The sequence below is a fragment of the Anomaloglossus baeobatrachus genome, chromosome 1 (assembly GCF_048569485.1).
Source record: "Anomaloglossus baeobatrachus isolate aAnoBae1 chromosome 1, aAnoBae1.hap1, whole genome shotgun sequence".
NCBI classification, from domain to species: domain Eukaryota; kingdom Metazoa; phylum Chordata; class Amphibia; order Anura; family Aromobatidae; genus Anomaloglossus; species Anomaloglossus baeobatrachus.
Window position 1 is genome coordinate 373506376 of NC_134353.1, and position 21954 is coordinate 373528329.

Here is a 21954-nt window from a genome sequence, read left to right on the forward strand (position 1 = left end):
GGATGTACGTGTCCCGACTTCAGAGAGGTCTACTGCGCATGACTGGAAGTGCCGAACTTCTGATCAGCGGTGACAGCAGGAAGAGGTACACGCATCACCGCTAATGATGCTGCATTGAATAGCAGGTTAGTATACCCCTGTGGGTGTGCTACCATACTAAGAGGGCAAAATGAGAGCAGGAAATAAAGCCTGTGACTAGTCTCTGCGCTCATTACTATATCATAAAAGATCTTTAAAAATACTTTTTCTAAAGATCTCTTTATCTATGCTAGTGTATACAGGGACGGTTAGGCAGGGATTAGCAATATGCACCCAGAACTACTTGTGGTTCTGGGTGCATATTGCACCTGTGAGGTTCCCTTTAAAAGCGCACCAATTGCAAAAATGTTCCTATATAACCTATAGCCAGTGCTATACTGGCACTATCAGGCTAATTCTAAACATAACTTTAGTTGTCAGTTCGGATGTATAGGTTTAGAAACACAAGTTAGGATTGTAAAATTAACAGTTTTTTGATTGACAGCAGCTGCTATAGCTGGGGTGGGATCTGATAGTGATTTCTGCCCCCCCCCTCCCGCTAGTTCCTCCCACTTTTATGCTAATTCCATTATAGAAATGTTTTACTAATGGCTGTAGCTAAATCATGGTGGCTAAAAGGACCTGTGCTGATGTCATATCCATGTGACCAAAAGGGGCAGGGCCTCAGGCAACTTAGCTGATACCAGGAAGCAACATTTTCTGATGCCTGAAGCCCCACCCCTTCTGGTCACATGGGTATGACATCAGCACAGGTCCTTTTAGCCACCATGATTTTTAGCCACAAACTTCTATAATGGAATTAGCATAAATAATAGATAGTGATTTCTGTCTGTCCATCCTCCCCCTATCAAATCCCACCCCAGCTATTAGCTGCTCGGCACCTGCTGCCAATCAAAAAACTGTTCATTTTACAAACTTTACTTGCTTGTGTTTCAAAACCTATACAATCGATATCATAACTAAAGGTATGTATAGAATCAGCGTGATAGTGCCAGTACAGCACTGGCTTTAGATTATATAGGAAAATCCTGGTGATTGGTGCCCTTTAAGTAAATCCTGAAAATATGATCGTTAATGGTTCCTGGGGACTGAGTGCGTTGAGGGACACAGTACAACAGAATATGGCCTGTACATTTACTATGATGGAAGTGAAAGTCTAACAGGTTATCCAGCCTTGATAGCTGTGCAGTCTTCTCAAAAGAGAGCATTCACTAAAGTCAATATGTCTCATAAAAAACAACCACAAGGTCTTCTAAAGAGGAACTGTAATATGCTGAAAAAAAAAAAAAAAAAAAGTTACATACTTTGCATATTCTAAAAAAAAAAAAAAAGCCACGAGCTCCTATTTCTGCCGCTCTCTTCCACTTTGCACTGTGTCACTTTGTTGTTGAGGTGCTCACAGTTTTTTTTCTTGAGCGCAGTATGTGAAATCTCTGCTTTGCTGCCAGTCCAGCGCGGCATTTCCTTAGTCTTCTTTGGTGTCCTGCGCTTTCACGCCTCCCTTCCAAATGATACCAGAGCTCTGCCGCTTCAGAGACTGGAAGACTGCTAGAGCAGATGATGGGCTATATTGGCAGTATCTGGGATGGGAAGGTGAAAGCGGACCCCACAGAGAAGACGAAATGGAAATGAACAGTTAACTGCAAAGCAGAAATTTCACATAATTACATTTATTTCTCCTAAAGTCTTAAACTTAGCTGCGTGTATGGGCCGCATGTTTGAAAAAAATTAGAATTTTGAGGGGGCCCGCATTCTTTGCTGGACAAAGTGCCATTTTTAATTATAGCATATTTTTTCTATACACCTTTTGATCACTTTTTTTAGAACAATTTTTGCTCATTTGTTGTAATTTTTTAAAATGGCATTAATCGTATGCGTTATAGTACACTGTTATAGCTTGGGAACGTTACGGATGTAGGAATAACAAATGTTCACTTTTTCTTTTGTTTATTTTAGCTTGTATATGAAACAGCATTTATAGTGGTTAAAAAAAAATCATGACTTTTTTTACATTTTATCCCCTTCTTATAAATAATATTGTATTACAAATCGGCACCATATAGTAATTTTGGACAACATCTTGTAGTAACGTGCACACCCTGGTTGCCTTCATATACCAGTGTCCACTTCATGTACTAATGTCCCCCATCCTGGTCCCCATCTTGTAGTAATGTCCCCCATCCTGGTCCCCATCTTGTAGTAATGTCCCCCATCCTGGTCCCCATCTTGTAGTAATGTCCCCCATCCTGGTCCCCATCTTGTAGTAATGTCCCCCATCCTGGTCCCCATCTTGTAGTAATGTCCCCCATCCTGGTCCCCATCTTGTAGTAATGTCCCCCATCCTGGTCCCCATCTTGTAGTAAAGTCCCCCATCCTGGTCCCCATCTTGTAGTAATGTCCCCCATCCTGGTCCCCATCTTGTAGTAATGTCCCCCATCCTGGTCCCCATCTTGTAGTAATGTCCCCCATCCTGGTCCCCATCTTGTAGTAATGTCCCCCATCCTGGTCCCCATCTTGTTGTAATGTCCCCCATCCTGGTCCCCATCTTGTAGTAATGTCCCCCATCCTGGTCCCCATCTTGTAGTAAAGTCCCCCATCCTGGTCCCCATCTTGTAGTAATGTCCCCCATCCTGGTCCCCATCTTGTAGTAATGTCCCCCATCCTGGTCCCCATCTTGTAGTAATGTCCCCCATCCTGGTCCCCATCTTGTAGTAATGTCCCCCATCCTGGTCCCCATCTTGTAGTAATGTCCCCCATCCTGGTCCCCATCTTGTAGTAATGTCCCCCCATCCTGGTCCCCATCTTGTTGTAATGTCCCCCATCCTGGTCCCCATCTTGTAGTAATGTCCCCCATCCTGGTCCCCATCTTGTAGTAATGTCCCCCATCCTGGTCCCCATCTTGTAGTAAAGTCCCCCATCCTGGTACCCATCTTGTAGTAATGTCCCCCCATCCTGGTCCCTATCTTGTAGTAAAGTCCCCCATCCTGGTACCCATCTTGTAGTAATGTCCCCCATCCTGGTCCCCATGTTGTAGTAATGCCCCCCATCCTGGTCCCCATCTTATAGTAATGCCCCCCATCCTGGTCCCCATCTTGTAGTAATGTCCCCCATCCTGGTCCCCATCTTGTAGTAAAGTCCCCCATCCTGGTACCCATCTTGTAGTAATGTCCCCCCATCCTGGTCCCTATCTTGTAGTAAAGTCCCCCATCCTGGTACCCATCTTGTAGTAATGTCCCCCCATCCTGGTCCCTATCTTGTAGTAAAGTCCCCCATCCTGGTACCCATCTTGTAGTAATGCCCCCCATCCTGGTCCCCATCTTGTAGTAATGCCCCCCATCCTGGTCCCCATGTTGTAGTAATGCCCCCCATCCTGGTCCCCATCTTATAGTAATGCCCCCCATCCTGGTCCCCATCTTGTAGTAATGTCACCTATCCTGGTCCCCATCTTGTAGTAATGCCCACCATCTTGTAGTAATGCCTCATTCTGGTCCTCAACTTTTAGTAATGCCGCATCCTGGTCCACATCTTGTAGTAATGTCCTCCATCCTGGTCCCCTTCTTGTAGCAAATTCTCTGCAAATCTATACCAATGCCAGCTGACAGCCAATTAGAGGCCAGCAGCTGACGTCATACACCAATGTCAGCTGCTGGCCTCTGATTGGCCTGTGGCTGGCATTGGTATAGCTCTGCAGAGAGCTTATCTCTGCGCAGCAAAAGATTTCTATTGAGCGTTTGTCCAAGGACACATACTCAACTGAAAAAGCGCTGACAGCAGTGGCCCCCTGCACCAGTCCATGATTATCAAGGAGTCTACGGTGCCTGAAAATTGCATGACGCAACCTCAGGGGCCGCATGTTCAAGACCCCTGTTCTAGAAAGCACTCTTTGTGATGGAGTGATACAGTCCAAAATGCAAAAAAAGCAGCAAAATAAGGGAACTTCATGGATTTTTTAGTTATTTCACTCGATTTTGAAGTTATTTCACTATTTTTGTGCAAGTAACAGGTCCTCAAAATACTAAAAAAAAAAACCCTTCTAACTTGATTAAGGCTATGTGCGCACGTTTGCGCTCTGCACCGCACCGAAAATGTGCGCTTCAGAGCGCAGCTGAAAAGCTGCGTTCTGAAGCGCATGGTGCCGGCAGATTCGTGCACTCTGCATGCTGCCTCTCCCTATAGACAGCATGCAGAACGCACGAAAGAAGTGACATGTCACTTCTTAGAACGCAGCGATTCGGCAAGCAGACGAATCGCTGCGTTCTAACATGCCACATGCGAACGGCCCCTGCACAATCTCCATAGATTGTGCAGGGGACGCAGGACGCATGCAGTTACGCTGCGGTGCAGAACGCAGCGCAACTGCATGTAATACGCACACGTGCGCACATACCCTAAGTTATGTAATGAATAGAAGGACCATATGATGTACAATCAATTAAAATGATTAAAATTGTTAATAAACTATGCTGAATGATGATTTTTAGGTTAAATGAAGTAATGATAGTATGCAGAATGAGCCGGAGGTATATAAAAAAAACAAAAAAACAAAACAAAACAGACAGAATGAATCCCAAAAGTACTGCAGACAACTTCCTATGTGCTGAGAGGCCACTGAATATAACACTGGACACTAGAGACAGTCCGCTGTACATGCGAATGACTATGTATTGCTCTGTATTTAATCCGAGGAAACATTTTTTGTTCTAAACAATGCCTAATTGGACATGACGACAGTACAAAGACATGACATTTACAGCTGATATTTAATGCACTCCTTTTGCAGTAGATAACAGATTGCAGGGGTTAAAAACCGGTTGTAAGAAATATTTTTTTTTTTTTAATAATAACACTGTTTACACGTCTGCGTAAATGTCAAAATCAAATCGGAAAACTATTTATTGACATGAATAGTGTGGTTCGTGGAGTCAGAATGAACCGCTGCCGAATCAACCACATGAAAAATTGGCAATCACTTCATTTATTTTCCCGTCTCTGCCTTATTACTCAGACTCCGTTCATCAAAAATGCTTACATTTGGCCAATTTGCAAAATCAAATCTGAGAAAAATATTAGTACGAGTCTTGAGGAAAATGTATTTACCCAGGGTCAATACAACAATTGTTCCCAATGAATACTAATCAGGCAAAATGAAAAGAAATCGCTCAGCCCATTTCTAAAGGCTTTATATGGCTAGGGGGACATCAATTATTTCGATGGCAAGATAGAAAATGCTCAGTTTCTTAAGGACAGCCTAAGGATTACTTGACTGGAAATCAATGGCTTAATGTAACTGGCCGCCTTCAAAAGGCATTTTACACTTTACATATTTTACATAAAAAGTGAGTCTCTACGTTGCGTCACCACCTTATAGGCTTCAGAACAGAGCTCTGTACACAGCGAGATCTAGGGGCTTACATCCGGGAACTGGAATGGGTCATATATGTCTGTATGTAACTGGTGACTGGGCTCATTTCCCCTGGAAGTGATGTTCTGGATGAACTGGACCTGGAATTATAGCCGTAACCTGCAACTAGAGGCCATCACTTGAGATGTGACACCAAAGCCTAGTCTGTGCCGACAGCAAAGCAGTGGAAAAATTGACATCTTCTAGACTAAGGGGTCGTATACATGGACCGACCGGCGGCAGCATATGCATGGCCATAGGTAGAGCAGATCAAAGTGCAGGTGTGCAGGAGCACAATTGAGGCCTCTGTGGATGACGTACGACGCGTCATCCGCATGAAGCAGGGAAGTGATGGAAGGATGATAGGAGGCACCAGATCAAGATCACACCTGATCACCCCGCAGGTGAGTATAGTAAAATATGTTTTTAGGTTACACAGCATGGCCTGGGCTCTTATACACAGTATTCTAGAATGTGCTATACAAGAGCTCACAGGTGGTGGTCGCAGCTTATAGAGGAAAGCCTGGTGACAGGTTCCCTTAATTATCCTGAGAATGTAAAGTCAGCACAGCTATAATCACCATTTATGAGCTCTGTGTTACACAGCACCTACCGCCGAAGTGGCAGCTTACTGTGTACACTGTGCATAGGCAGAATGACACCTATCAGTAATGGAGGCCTCAACACTCAGAGAACTGGTAGATCTGCAGCAAAGTGATTAAAACTGCAGCAAACAGCCCATGAATCGCTGGTAAGAGGGTCTCAGCTACTACACACTGCTGCTCTCAGATGACATAGGGAAAACCTGGTGACAGATTATTTTTAAAAAGTGTTCTATTCCTAACTACTGGAGAGCAGAGTACGCGTTTTGGTATTCATCAGCCCAGAACTCAGTTGAGGCGACCATGAGTAGTGTATCTGGGGTTGTAGACTGATGGGGTGCAAGCTATGCTCAATATGCATGAGAGAAAGGTGACAAGGCCGGAGGGAGTGGTAATGGATACCCACATGCAATGCTTGTAAGCTGTGTATGAGAGAAAGGTGACAAGGCCAGAGGAGTGGTAATGGATACCCACATGCAATGCTTGTAAGCTGTGCATGAGAGAAAGGTGACAAGGCCGGAGGCAGTGGTAATGGATACCCACATGCAATGCTTGTAAGCTGTGTATGAGAGAAAGGTGACAAGGCCAGAGGAGTGGTAATGGATACCCACATGCAATGCTTGTAAGCTGTGTATGAGAGAAAGGTGACAAGGCCGGAGGGAGTGGTAATGGATACCCACATGCAATGCTTGTAAACTGTGTATGAGAGAAAGGTGACAAGGCCAGAGGAGTGGTAATGGATACCCACATGCAATGCTTGTAAGCTGTGCATGAGAGAAAGGTGACAAGGCCAGAGGGAGTGGTAATGGCTACCCACATGCAATGTTTGTAAGCTGTGCATGAGAGAAAGGTGACAAGGCCAGAGGAGTGGTAATGGATACCCACATGCAATGCTTGTAAGCTGTGTATGAGAGAAAGGTGACAAGGCCAGAGAGAGTGGTAATGGCTACCCACATGCAATGCTTGTAAGCTGTGCATGAGAGAAAGGTGACAAGGCCAGAGAGAGTGGTAATGGCTACCCACATGCAATGCTTGTAAGCTGTGCATGAGAGAAAGGTGACAAGGCCAGAGGAGTGGTAATGGATACCCACATGCAATGCTTGTAAGCTGTGCATGAGAGAAAGGTGACAAGGCCGGAGGAGTGGTAATGGATACCCACATGCAATGCTTGTAAGCTGTGCATGAGAGAAAGGTGACAAGGCCAGAGGAGTGGTAATGGACACCCACATGCAATGCTTGTAAGCTGTGTATGAGAGAAAGGTGACAAGGCCGGAGGAGTGGTAATGGCTACCCACATGCAATGCTTGTAAGCTGTGTATGAGAGAAAGGTGACAAGGCCAGAGGAGTGGTAATGGATACCCACATGCAATGCTTGTAAGGCTGCTTTCACACATCCGGCTTGAGCTCTGCGGCTCAATCCGGCTGTGCAAGCTATGCAACGGATGCGGTGAAAACACCGCATCCTTTGCATAAGTTTTTCCTTTGCGGCCAGTCCGTTTTTTGCCGCTTGCGGCATGCTACTGAGCATGCGCAGTGGCAAAAACCGCATGCGGCGGCCAGATGCGGTTATTGCCGCATCGCGCCGCATCCGGCCGCCATAGGCATGCATTGAAAAATGCGCCGCATCGGCCGAATGCGGCACGATGCGTTTTTTTTTGCCGCACGAAAAAACGTGCCAGGCAACGTTCCATCCGGCCGCCGCATTGGCTAAATCTGCCGCATGCGGCAAAAACCGGATGGAACGCAAGGCCATGCGGCACAATGCGGCACTAATTAAAGTCTATGCAGGAAAATCGCAACCGGCAGGAAAAAAAAACCGGTTGCGATTTTCCTGCAAACTGCCGGAGTGTGCCGCATTGCAGAAACCGGAGGTGTGAAAGCAGCCTAAGCTGTGCATGAGAGAAAGGTGACAAGGCCGGAGGGAGTGGTAATGGATACCCACATGCAATGCTTGTAAGCTGTGTATGAGAGAAAGGTGACAATGCCAGAGGGAGTGGTAATGGATACCCACATGCAATGCTTGTAAGCTGTGCATGAGAGAAAGGTGACAAGGCCGGAGGGAGTGGTAATGGATACCCACATGCAATGCTTGTAAGCTGTGCATGAGAGAAAGGTGACAAGGCCAGAGGAGTGGTAATGGATACCCACATGCAATGCTTGTAAGCTGTGTATGAGAGAAAGGTGACAAGGCCAGAGGAGTGGTAATGGCTACCCACATGCAATGCTTGTAAGCTGTGCATGAGAGAAAGGTGACAAGGCCAGAGGAGTGGTAATGGATACCCACATGCAATGCTTGTAAGCTGTGCATGAGAGAAAGGTGACAAGGCCGGAGGGAGTGGTAATGGATACCCACATGCAATACTTGTAAGCTGTGCATGAGAGAAAGGTGACAAGGCCGGAGGGAGTGGTAATGGATACCCACATGCAATGCTTGTAAGCTGTGCATGAGAGAAAGGTGACAAGGCCAGAGGAGTGGTAATGGATACCCACATGCAATGCTTGTAAGCTGTGTATGAGAGAAAGGTGACAAGGCCAGAGGAGTGGTAATGGATACCCACATGCAATGCTTGTAAGCTGTGCATGAGAGAAAGGTGACAAGGCCAGAGGAGTGGTAATGGATACCCACATGCAATGCTTGTAAGCTGTGTATGAGAGAAAGGTGACAAGGCCAGAGGAGTGGTAATGGATACCCACATGCAATGCTTGCAAGCTGTGCATGAGCGAAAGGTGACAAGGCCAGAGGAGTGGTAATGGATACCCACATGCAATGCTTGTAAGCTGTGCATGAGCGAAAGGTGACAAGGCCGGAGGGAGTGGTAATGGATACCCACATGCAATACTTGTAAGCTGTGCATGAGAGAAAGGTGACAAGGCCGGAGGGAGTGGTAATGGATACCCACATGCAATGCTTGTAAGCTGTGCATGAGAGAAAGGTGACAAGGCCAGAGGAGTGGTAATGGATACCCACATGCAATGCTTGTAAGCTGTGTATGAGAGAAAGGTGACAAGGCCAGAGGAGTGGTAATGGATACCCACATGCAATGCTTGTAAGCTGTGCATGAGAGAAAGGTGACAAGGCCAGAGGAGTGGTAATGGATACCCACATGCAATGCTTGTAAGCTGTGCATGAGAGAAAGGTGACAAGGCCAGAGGAGTGGTAATGGACACCCACATGCAATGCTTGTAAGCTGTGTATGAGAGAAAGGTGACAAGGCCGGAGGAGTGGTAATGGCTACCCACATGCAATGCTTGTAAGCTGTGTATGAGAGAAAGGTGACAAGGCCAGAGGAGTGGTAATGGATACCCACATGCAATGCTTGTAAGGCTGCTTTCACACATCCGGCTTGAGCTCTGCGGCTCAATCCGGCTGTGCAAGCTATGCAACGGATGCGGTGAAAACACCGCATCCTTTGCATAAGTTTTTCCTTTGCGGCCAGTCCGTTTTTTGCCGCTTGCGGCATGCTACTGAGCATGCGCAGTGGCAAAAACCGCATGCGGCGGCCAGATGCGGTTATTGCCGCATCGCGCCGCATCCGGCCGCCATAGGCATGCATTGAAAAATGCGCCGCATCGGCCGAATGCGGCACGATGCGTTTTTTTTTGCCGCACGAAAAAACGTGCCAGGCAACGTTCCATCCGGCCGCCGCATTGGCTAAATCTGCCGCATGCGGCAAAAACCGGATGGAACGCAAGGCCATGCGGCACAATGCGGCACTAATTAAAGTCTATGCAGGAAAATCGCAACCGGCAGGAAAAAAAAAACGGTTGCGATTTTCCTGCAAACTGCCGGAGTGTGCCGCATTGCAGAAACCGGAGGTGTGAAAGCAGCCTAAGCTGTGCATGAGAGAAAGGTGACAAGGCCGGAGGGAGTGGTAATGGATACCCACATGCAATGCTTGTAAGCTGTGTATGAGAGAAAGGTGACAATGCCAGAGGGAGTGGTAATGGATACCCACATGCAATGCTTGTAAGCTGTGCATGAGAGAAAGGTGACAAGGCCGGAGGGAGTGGTAATGGATACCCACATGCAATGCTTGTAAGCTGTGCATGAGAGAAAGGTGACAAGGCCAGAGGAGTGGTAATGGATACCCACATGCAATGCTTGTAAGCTGTGTATGAGAGAAAGGTGACAAGGCCAGAGGAGTGGTAATGGCTACCCACATGCAATGCTTGTAAGCTGTGCATGAGAGAAAGGTGACAAGGCCAGAGGAGTGGTAATGGATACCCACATGCAATGCTTGTAAGCTGTGCATGAGAGAAAGGTGACAAGGCCGGAGGGAGTGGTAATGGATACCCACATGCAATACTTGTAAGCTGTGCATGAGAGAAAGGTGACAAGGCCGGAGGGAGTGGTAATGGATACCCACATGCAATGCTTGTAAGCTGTGCATGAGAGAAAGGTGACAAGGCCAGAGGAGTGGTAATGGATACCCACATGCAATGCTTGTAAGCTGTGCATGAGAGAAAGGTGACAAGGCCAGAGGAGTGGTAATGGATACCCACATGCAATGCTTGTAAGCTGTGTATGAGAGAAAGGTGACAAGGCCAGAGGAGTGGTAATGGATACCCACATGCAATGCTTGCAAGCTGTGCATGAGCGAAAGGTGACAAGGCCAGAGGAGTGGTAATGGATACCCACATGCAATGCTTGTAAGCTGTGCATGAGCGAAAGGTGACAAGGCCGGAGGGAGTGGTAATGGATACCCACATGCAATACTTGTAAGCTGTGCATGAGAGAAAGGTGACAAGGCCGGAGGGAGTGGTAATGGATACCCACATGCAATGCTTGTAAGCTGTGCATGAGAGAAAGGTGACAAGGCCAGAGGAGTGGTAATGGATACCCACATGCAATGCTTGTAAGCTGTGTATGAGAGAAAGGTGACAAGGCCAGAGGAGTGGTAATGGATACCCACATGCAATGCTTGTAAGCTGTGCATGAGAGAAAGGTGACAAGGCCAGAGGAGTGGTAATGGATACCCACATGCAATGCTTGTAAGCTGTGTATGAGAGAAAGGTGACAAGGCCAGAGGAGTGGTAATGGATACCCACATGCAATGCTTGCAAGCTGTGCATGAGCGAAAGGTGACAAGGCCGGAGGGAGTGGTAATGGATACCCACATGCAATGCTTGTAAGCTGTGCATGAGAGAAAGGTGACAAGGCCAGAGGAGTGGTAATGGATACCCACATGCAATGCTTGTAAGCTGTGTATGAGAGAAAGGTGACAAGGCCAGAGGAGTGGTAATGGATACCCACATGCAATGCTTGTAAGCTGTGTATGAGAGAAAGGTGACAAGGCCAGAGGAGTGGTAATGGCTACCCACATGCAATGCTTGTAAGCTGTGCATGAGAGAAAGGTGACAAGGCCAGAGGAGTGGTAATGGATACCCACATGCAATGCTTGTAAGCTGTGCATGAGAGAAAGGTGACAAGGCCACAGGAGTGGTAATGGATACCCACATGCAATGCTTGTAAGCTGTGCATGAGAGAAAGGTGACAAGGCCGGAGGGAGTGGTAATGGATACCCACATGCAATGCTTGTAAGCTGTGTATGAGAGAAAGGTGACAAGGCCAGAGGGAGTGGTAATGGCTACCCACATGCAATGTTTGTAAGCTGTGCATGAGAGAAAGGTGACAAGGCCGGAGGGAGTGGTAATGGATACCCACATGCAATGCTTGTAAGCTGTGCATGAGCGAAAGGTGACAAGGCCGGAGGGAGTGGTAATGGATACCCACATGCAATGCTTGTAAGCTGTGCATGAGAGAAAGGTGACAAGGCCAGAGGAGTGGTAATGGATACCCACATGCAATGCTTGTAAGCTGTGTATGAGAGAAAGGTGACAAGGCCAGAGGAGTGGTAATGGATACCCACATGCAATGCTTGTAAGCTGTGTATGAGAGAAAGGTGACAAGGCCAGAGGAGTGGTAATGGATACCCACATGCAATGCTTGTAAGCTGTGCATGAGCGAAAGGTGACAAGGCCACAGGAGTGGTAATGGATACCCACATGCAATGCTTGTAAGCTGTGCATGAGCGAAAGGTGACAAGGCCAGAGAGAGTGGTAATGGATACCCACATGCAATGCTTGTAAGCTGTGCATGAGAGAAAGGTGACAAGGCCGGAGGGAGTGGTAATGGATACCCACATGCAATGCTTGTAAGCTGTGTATGAGAGAAAGGTGACAAGGCCAGAGGGAGTGGTAATGGCTACCCACATGCAATGCTTGTAAGCTGTGTATGAGAGAAAGGTGACAAGGCCAGAGGAGTGGTAATGGATACCCACATGCAATGTTTGTAAGCTGTGCATGAGAGAAAGGTGACAAGGCCAGAGGAGTGGTAATGGATACCCACATGCAATGCTTGTAAGCTGTGCATGAGAGAAAGGTGACAAGGCCAGAGGAGTGGTAATGGATACCCACATGCAATGCTTGTAAGCTGTGCATGAGAGAAAGGTGACAAGGCCGGAGGGAGTGGTAATGGATACCCACATGCAATGCTTGTAAGCTGTGCATGAGAGAAAGGTGACAAGGCCAGAGGAGTGGTAATGGACACCCACATGCAATGCTTGTAAGCTGTGCATGAGAGAAAGGTGACAAGGCCGGAGGCAGTGGTAATGGATACCCACATGCAATGCTTGTAAGCTGTGTATGAGAGAAAGGTGACAAGGCCAGAGGGAGTGGTAATGGCTACCCACATGCAATGCTTGTAAACTGTGTATGGGGAGGGTTTCCTTTACACCAGGAACTGTATTGAGATTTTATGAAGGGGGAAAAGAAAGCTGCATTTGATGAGCATGTTGACAGTTTCCATTGGAGCGCTCAACTATGAGTAACACAGGTTGTAATTTAAAGGGAATCAGTCAGCAGGTTTTTGCTACCTCATCCGAGAGTAACAATGTAGACAATGAGACCCTGATTCTAGCGATTGTCACTTACTGGGCTGTTTGCTGTCATTTTTGATAAAAATCAATGTTCTCTCTGCTGTAGATCTAGCTAGTAGTTATACAGAGCTCATGAATATGCTGGACTACCTGACAGCACGCCAAGTAGTCCTCTAATGATAAAATCACTGATTAATCAGCAGTGGATCAAAACTACACTAAGCAGCCCAGTAAGTGATACATCACTGGAATCAGGATCTCTGCCCCTGCGTTATACTGTTCTCAGATTAGGCGGCAAAAACCTGCTGACAGATTCCCTTTAAGACAAGTAAAGAGAATTTTGTTTACTTACCGTAAATTCCTTTTCTTATAGTTCCATATTGGGAGACCCAGACATTGTCTGACACAGCTGCACACTCTCCGGACAGGAGCGTCTCAGCTGCATAGAGATGCATGCAACCGACTCGCTCCTGTGAGGAGAGTGTGAGTCCGTGCCAGTGATGCACTGCGAGAGGCAATCGTAAGTGTGACACGGGTCTTGCATGGATACTCCAATAGCAATGCAGGACTGCCATATGGTATACCAAGATGGGGGCTGAATGTCAAGTGACCACATCAGTTTCTAACATTCCATATAAATGTTATTTATGCTTTGTTGTGCGTAACAGCAATTTTGTTATATTTTTTTTCCTAGAATCTGTAGCCAATGCGAACAAACACAGTGACGAAGATGATGATGACGACGACGATGATGACGACGACAGTGATTACCTGCATCCAAGTCTATTTGCTTCAAAGCGTTGTAGTAGACTGGAAGAGATTACAAAGGTACTAAAATATTATTAGTGATGTAAAGTCCCCTTGAATTGTGCAGCTGTAAATGACTGTACAATGTGTTTTAGTTCACTAGGTGATGTCAGTAAATACTCATGACTTTGGTATTTCTTCATCGTTCCTTATGGGAGACCCAGACCATGGGTGTATAGCTTCTGCCTCCGGAGGACACACAAAGTACTACACTAAAAAAGTGTAGCTCCTCCCTCTGAGCATATACACCCCCTGGATAACCAAATCTAGCCAGTTTAGTGCAAAAGCTGAAGGAGAATAGCTACCCACAAGTAGAGATAGAGCAAAAACCGGAACAACCGGAGCCTCTGTCTACAACAACAGCCGGTGATAACACGCGGAACAAGAAACTGCCAACAGGCAACAGGGAGGGTGCTGGGTCTCCCAATACGGAACTATAAGAAAAAGAATTTACGGTAAGTAAACAAAATTCTCTTTTCTTTATCGTTCCTATGAGAGACCCAGACATTGGGACGTCTCAAAGCAGTCCATGGGTGGGAATAAACAGAAAACTGGGAAGTAGGCGGAACCTAACATCACAAATGGGCGACAGCCGCCTGAAGGATGCGTCTGCCCAAGCTCGCATCTGCCGAAGCATGAGCATGCACTTCGTAGTGCTTTGAAAAGGTATGCAGACTAGTCCAATTGGCAGCCTGACAGACCTGCTGAGCCGTAGCCTGGTGCCTGAAAGCCCAAGAGGCACCGACAGCTCTGGTCGAGTGTGCCTTGATCCCCGGCGGGGGAGGCACCTGAGTACACTGGTAGGCATCGGAAATGGCTGACCTAATCCAACGAGCTAAGGTCGGCTTAGAAGCCGAGAGGCCCTTACGCCAACCTGTGGTTAGCACAAAAAGAGAGGTGCACCGCCGAAGAACAGCGGTGCGAGACACATAGATCCGGAGCGCCCGCACCAGATCCAGAGTATGCAACGCTTTTTCAAAGTGATGAACAGGAGCCGTACAAAAGGAAGGCAGGGAAATGTCCTGGTTAAGGTGGAAAGGAGAAACCACCTTAGGGAGAAAGTCCGGAGTCGGACGGAGAACCACCTTGTCTTAATGAAAAAACAAAAAAGGTGACTCCGAAGAGAGCGCACCCAAATCAGAGACTCTCCTGAGGGAAGTTATGGCCACTAGAAAGACCACTTTCTGTGAAAGACGAGACAAAGAAACCTCCCTAAGAGGCTCAAAGGGGGGTTTCTGCAAGGCCGTGAGGACCAGATTGAGGTCCCAGGGATCCAAGGGCCGCCGGTAAGGCGGAATGATGTGAGACGCGCCCTGCATGAAGGTGCGCACCTGAGCCAGCCGGGCGATACGCCGCTGGAACAACACTGACAGAGCCGAGACCTGTCCCTTGAGAGAATTGAGGGACAGTCCTAGCTGCAGACCGGACTGTAGAAAGGACAGGAGGGTCGGCAAGGAAAAAGGCCAAGGGAGCATGGCCGGAAGAGCGACACCAGGACAGGAAAATTCTCCAGGTCCTGTGATAGATTTTGGCCGAGGAAGACTTCCGAGCCCGAGTCATAGTGGAGATGACTTCAGGAGGAATACCAGAAGTCGTCAAGATCCAGGACTCAAGAGCCACGCCGTCAATCTGAGAGCCGCAGAATTCTGGCGGAAAAGCGGACCTTGTGAGAGAAGGTCTGGACGGTCCGGGAGATGCCACGGCACCTCTACGGACAGATTGAGCAGGTCTGGGTACCAAGCTCGCCTGGGCCAGTCCGGAGCAATGAGGATGACCCGACGGCCCTCCATTCTGATCTTGCGCAGGACTCTGGGCAAGAGAGCTAGAGGGGGAAACACGTAGGACAGACGAAACTGGGACCAATCCTGAACCAGAGCGTCCGCTGCAAAGGCCTGAGGATCCTGGGAGCGAGCCACGTAAACCGGAACCTTGTTGTTGTGCCGGGATGCCATTAGATCCACTACCGGAGTGCCCCACTTGCGGCAGATTGACCGAAACACTGCCGGATGCAGGGACCACTCGCCACTGTCCACGGTTTGACGGCTGAGATAATCTGCCTCCCAGTTTTCCACGCCTGGGATGTGGACTGCGGATATGGTGGACTTGGAGTCCTCCGTCCACTGAAGGATGCGTTGAACCTCCAACATTGCCAGGCGGCTGCGTGTCCCGCCTTGGTGATTGATGTAGGCAACCGCTGTCGCGTTGTCTGACTGGACTCGGATGTGCTTGCCCGCCAACAGGTGGTGAAAGGCTAAGAGAGCTAGAAGCACAGCTCTGGTTTCCAGCACATTGATCGAGAGGGCTGATTCGGACGGAGTCCAAGTGCCCTGCGCTCTGTGGTGGAGATATATCCCCAGCCGGATAGACTGGCATCCGTGGTGAGGGTCACCCAGGACGGGGCCAGGAAGGAGCGTCCCTGAGACAGAGAGAGGGGCCGAAGCCACCACTGAAGGGAGCCCCTGGTCTGTGGCGACAGAGCCACTAACCTGTGCAAGGAGGAAGTCCGCTTGTCCCAACAGCGGAGAATGTCCAGCTGCAGAGGACGCAGATGGAACTGGGCAAAGGGAACCGCTTCCATTGATGCCACCATCTGACCCAGCACCTGCATTAGGTGCCTGATGGAATGACGGCGGGGCCTCAGCAAAGAGCGCACCGCCAGATGGAGGGACTGCTGTTTGACTAAGGGCAGCTTCACAAGTGCCGGCAGAGTCTCGAATTGCATCCCTAGGTACGTGAGCTTCTGGGTCGGAGTCAGAGTGGATTTGGGCAGATTGACAAGCCACCCGAATTGGACTAGAGTGGCGAGAGTGAGCGAGACACTCCGCTGACAGTCTGCACTGGATGAAGCCTTGACTAGAAGGTCGTCCAGGTAAGGAATCACTGCCAACCCCTGGGAGGTGCAGAACCGCAACCACTGCTGCCATGACCTTGGTGAATACTCGAGGGGCCGTGGCTAACCCGAAGGGGAGAGCCACAAATTGGAAATGTTCCTCTCCGATTGCAAAACGTAGCCAACGCTGGTGTGAAACTGCAATTGGCACATGTAGATAGGCATCTCTGATGTCGATGGATGCCAGGAAATCTCCTTGGGTCATTGAGGCAATGACTGATCGCAGAGACTCCATGCGAAAATGCCGCACATGAACATGCTTGTTGAGAAGCTTGAGATCCAGGATGGGCCGGAAGGAACCGTCCTTTTTGGGGACTAGGAAGAGATTTGAGTAGAAACCTCTGAACCGTTCCCGGGCGGGAACCGGTACAATTACTCCGTTGGCCTGCAAGGATGCCACGGCCTGAGAGAAGGCGGCGGCCTTGGAGCAGGGGGGAGTTGACAAAAAATCTGTTTGGCGGGCTGGAAGAGAATTCTATCCTGTAGCCGTGGGAGATGATATCCCGCACCCACTGATCGGAGACGTGTTGAAACCACACGTCGCCAAAGTGGGAGAGCCTGCCACCGACCAAGGACGTTGCTGGCGCGGCCAGATAGTCAAGAGGAGGCTGCCTTAGTGGCAGCAGCTCCTGCGGTCTTCTGAGGACGCGGCTTCGTGCGCCAGTTGGGTTTTTGGTCCTTGGCTGAGTTAGTGGACGAGGCCGAGGGCTTAGAGGACGACCAGTTGGAGGAACGAAAGGAACGAAACCTCAACTGGTTCCTGCCCTGGACAGGTTTCCTGGTTTTGGTATGTGGCATGGAAGTACTCTTCCCGCAAGTAGCTTTCTTAATAATTTCATCCAGTTGTTCACCGAACAGCCTGGACCCAGCAAAAGGGAGCCCAGCAAGGTACTTCTTTGAAGAAGCGTCTGCCTTCCACTCTCGAAGCCACAAGATCCTGCGGATAGCGAGGGAATTAGCCGAAGCCACCGCAGTGCGGTGAGAAGCTTCCAGTATGGCAGACATGGCATAGGATGAAAAAGCTGAAGCCTGGGAAGTTAAAGCAACCATTTCGGGCATAGATTCCCTGGTGAGGGAATGCATCTCCTCTAGAGCAGCAGAGATGGCTTTGAGAGCCCACACTGCTGCAAAAGATGGGGAGAACGAGGCCCCTGCCGCCTCATATACAGATTTGGCCAGAAGGTCAACCTGGCGGTCAGTGGAATCCTTAAGAGAGGTGCCATCAGCCACTGATACAACTGTCCGGGCTGAAAGTCTAGACACCGGAGGGTCTACCTTTGGTGAATGAGCCCACTCCTTGACCACCTCTGGTGGAAAGGGAAAACGGTCATCAGAACTACGCTTTGGGAAGCGTTTGTCAGGACAGGCTCTAGGCTTGGTCACAGTGGCCTGAAAACTGGGGTAGTTAAAAAACACACTCCTGGTCCTCTTAGGCAAGGTAAAACTGGTGCTTTTCTGCCAGAGAGGGTTGCTCCTCTGATACTGGCGGATTGAGGTCCAGTACAGAATTAATGGACGCAATCAAATCACTAACATCTGAGTCACTTTCGGACACATCAATGGGGCACATGGAGGCCGCCTCCAAGCCCCCAGTAACGGCATCCTCCTCGTCCTGCGAGTCAGCTCTTGAATCAGAGCCGCGGGACGAGGAAAGAAAGGGAGCCCTGCGTCTCCTCTTAGGAGGACGGGGTCTGGGACCAGATGAAGAATCCTCTGTGAGCTCCGCTGAGAGAGCCCTAGCAGCAGAGGCGCCCTGAGAAGGGGGCTGATGCATGTTCAGCAAAGTCCGGGACAGCTGTCCCATGGAGTCGGCAAAAGACTGGGAGATTGACCTAGAGAAGGATTCTACCCAAGCCGGGGGTTCAGCCACCGGAGCCGGAGCAGCCGGAGGGACCACTGTGGGTGCGATTCCAGGCTGAGGCATTGTCAGGTTAGAGCAGGCATCACAATGTGGATATGTGCTCGGTTCAGGCAGTATGAGCTTACATGCAGTGCATATTGAGTACAGCCTTGCAGCCTTGCTCCTTGTGTGAGACATGCTGCTGAAGTGGGGGCTCTGAGTCAGAATGACCCCCAAGAGTATATAAGCAGGTCCACAACCGGAGGTTGTGGCTTACCAGACCGTTTTTGTGTGCCCTCCAGATCCCACAGCCCGGACCCCCAGACAGATTAGCAGGGATGCTGCAGCCAGCGCCGATCGCTGAGAGAACGCTGATAAAATGGCGCCGGAGCGAGGAGAGGGGGCGGGACCTACTCTGAGAGCGGGATCTGGAGGGCCAAGGAGATTTACAGGGGAGGGGACATTTACTCAGAGAGGAGTGTCCCTCCCCTGTGCCGAACGGCCGCTGGGCGGAACCGCACTGTCCCTCTGCATGATTGACATGCAAGGGCAGTGAAATCGAAACTAGGCCTCAGGCGAAGCCGGGGCCTAAATTTAAGCGATGCGGCCGGCGCGCAGGCTCCATCGGCGCGGTTCTCAGGTGACAACCAGAGAACCAGCCGGAAATGTCAGAACAGTTACACAGAACACTCTCCCCAACAATAAAGTAGAAGGGACCCCCTGAACATAAACGTCTCAGATACTTAGCTTGTGAGAAGCAGGGTTTCAAGTCCCTGGGGATGAGTGCTCCGTCCAGCAGGATCCTGAAGGGCTGCGGATGGAGACCGGTCTCCTGCAAAGCAGGGAGAACCGTGCTGGCTCCCACTTCAAGCCAGAGCCCGAGGGATGGTGAAGGAGCGCGGCATGTAAGGCTCCAGCCCAGGAATCAACCTTAATAACACCGCCAACATAGTGGGGTGAGAAGGGACATGCCAGGAGTCCAGGCTTGGACCCGCTTTTCTTCAAACACTTTCCAAAATGAAAATTCAGATGAGAATGCATGTGTGGATGTATGCCTCCTGAACACAAAGCAATGAACTGGCTAGATTTGGTTATCCAGGGGGTGTATATGCTCAGAGGGAGGAGCTACACTTTTTTAGTGTAGTACTTTGTGTGTCCTCCGGAGGCAGAAGCTATACACCCAATGTCTGGGTCTCCCACAGGAACGATAAAGAAAATGCCATTTTATTTACATTTATTCAGATTTATAGTGTAAAATGTCATCCAAATGTGGATATAACTGTATAGGAGGTCCAAATTAAGCATATACCCAAAAATGCACCTTTGTTGTAAAGCTTTCTCAGCACTTGTGGCATCTTGTACTGGAATCAATAGTACTAGATACACAGCACAATGTCAGATAAATGCAACTTAAATGGAATCTGTCAGCAGGATTTCACACCTTAACTGTATATGCACATGTAGCTCTTTTAATGACAAGTCCATCTATACCTTTACACAGCCAGTCCATCCCTCCATTACAGAGAAATCAGTGTTTGTTCTGAGAAGCAAATGAGACAGTAGATCTGAAGCCTCTGTCACTCCAGCTTCCTGAGACTGATTGCTCTGTTGTCTGAAGTCACACAACATAGAGGCTGTCAGATAAGAGTAGGCAATGCTGGGCAAGGACTAGAGCTGGAGTGACAAAAGCTATAGAAAAATAGGTTTTATTACATTCGTAAATGATAGGGCTTCAATGCATGAATAAAAAAGTGATACATGCACCAGTAACGTGTTTGTGTACTCCTTACATGGATGCGGAGCACGATTTTAAAATGAACTAATAAAATGTACGGTTTTACCGCCATGATATTGGATCTACCTCTCCTCATGTGTTATCAGTCTTCGGCTGCTCCAGAGGACTGCGTGGGTGAGCTTGCCTACTCCCTCGTTAGGCTATATGCGCACATTGCGTATTTACATGCAGTTACGCTGCAATCTGCACCGCAGCATAACTGCATGCGTCCTGCGTCCCCTGCATAATCTATGGAGATTATGCAGGGGCCGTGCGCATGTGGCGTATTAGAGTGCAGCGCTTTGGCTGCTGCCCGAAGCGCGCGTTCTAAGTAGTGACATGTGACTTATTCCGTGCATCCCCCGCTCTGTCTATAGGAGGGGCTGCAGTCAGAGCGCATGGAATCGGCTTTTTTTTGTTCATTACGGACTCTTTCTGCAGCGATTTGAAGCACACGTGTGCTGTTCAAATCGCTGCAGAAATTTCTGCAGGGACAAACGCTACGTGCGCACATAGCCTTACTTTGGCTTTAGTGCACTCTGGGCATGGCCAAGTGTCCAGCGCACCGCCCTGGCCCCTTCAATTCCAGCACTCTCCCTGTCCCCTTGTGATGCTGCACAGCACTCACAGAGCGTTGCCTGATCTAATTCCCCAGGGCTGCACATATTAACACTGCAGGGGTACCCAAAGTGTCAGTGTGTGCAGGGGCCGAGTTCCCACCTCCCTCGCCTGAGTGTAGCAGCTGCACATAGTAGTAAGAGGAGATGAGAACACGCACACACATACACCATATACACACCCTCTGCATATCAGTGTGTGCGCTCTCCTCTGCTGTGTGTAGCGGATGTACGCTGCGATACATAGGAAAGGTGGATAAGAAACCTCAGCACCCGCACATATCTCAGCTGCTGCAATGTACATGCGAGGCTGGTGATTTAGATCAGGTAGCTTTCCAAAACAAGTACTGTCAATTATAAAGGGAGGTGCAGAAAACTGCAACTGAGGGGTCGGAATGGCTCAGAGAGCACCACACCAAGGTCGCACACACCTTCCCTCACTCACAGGCTCTAAAACGGTCTATACATAAGTCTACTAACATCTGTACACTGGGCTCCATGGAAACAAGCTGTACACTAGAAAAGATAAAAGGTCTCCATGCAGGAGAATGAAAGCAGATAGAAAAAGCAAGTCAATTACAAACTTGTCTATTGTCATGATGTGTAACAAACTAAAGGAATTTAAGAAGAACTTTTCAATTTAATAAATAAATCTGTTAAATACCTTTGTCCTCTTTCTCTTTCTGCAGATCTTCCTCCTCTGTTGGTTGTGAAGGATCATAATAGTCACTTTTGTATTGGAAACCGACAGTGTTATACATCCCATCTTCTGCCAGCGCTTCACTTAGCCGCTTATATTCTTCCTCTTGAAGGAAAATACCAATATATTAAAAATAATACAAAACTAAAAAAAACACAAAGTCATGCTCCAGCACACTGCATGAGAAGCCACTATCCCTCCGACATGGACAATGGTCAGGTATAAATATATTCATATTAATGAACAGGAAAAAAGGCAAACTACTTTCCCTGGCAAGTGAAACTGGTAGCATACATGCAGGACAAAGTTCAGGTTTCTGAAGATTTGTCTGCCACTTGTTGCTTTTTGTCTCTAACAATTAAGTATATTCCAGTGCACAGAAGCTGGGAAAAGGCAGTCTCTACAA

The 21954-nt window shown here is 48.6% G+C and overlaps 1 protein-coding gene across 1 annotated transcript in view; it reads right to left on the bottom strand.

The window, feature by feature from the left end:
• LOC142301606 (splicing factor, suppressor of white-apricot homolog) overlaps positions 1–21954 on the bottom strand; it is a 64103-nt gene that overhangs the window by 28506 nt on the left and 13643 nt on the right. The window contains 1 exon segment of the mRNA XM_075342662.1: positions 21513–21653. Coding sequence (XP_075198777.1) covers positions 21513–21653 — 141 coding nt within the window.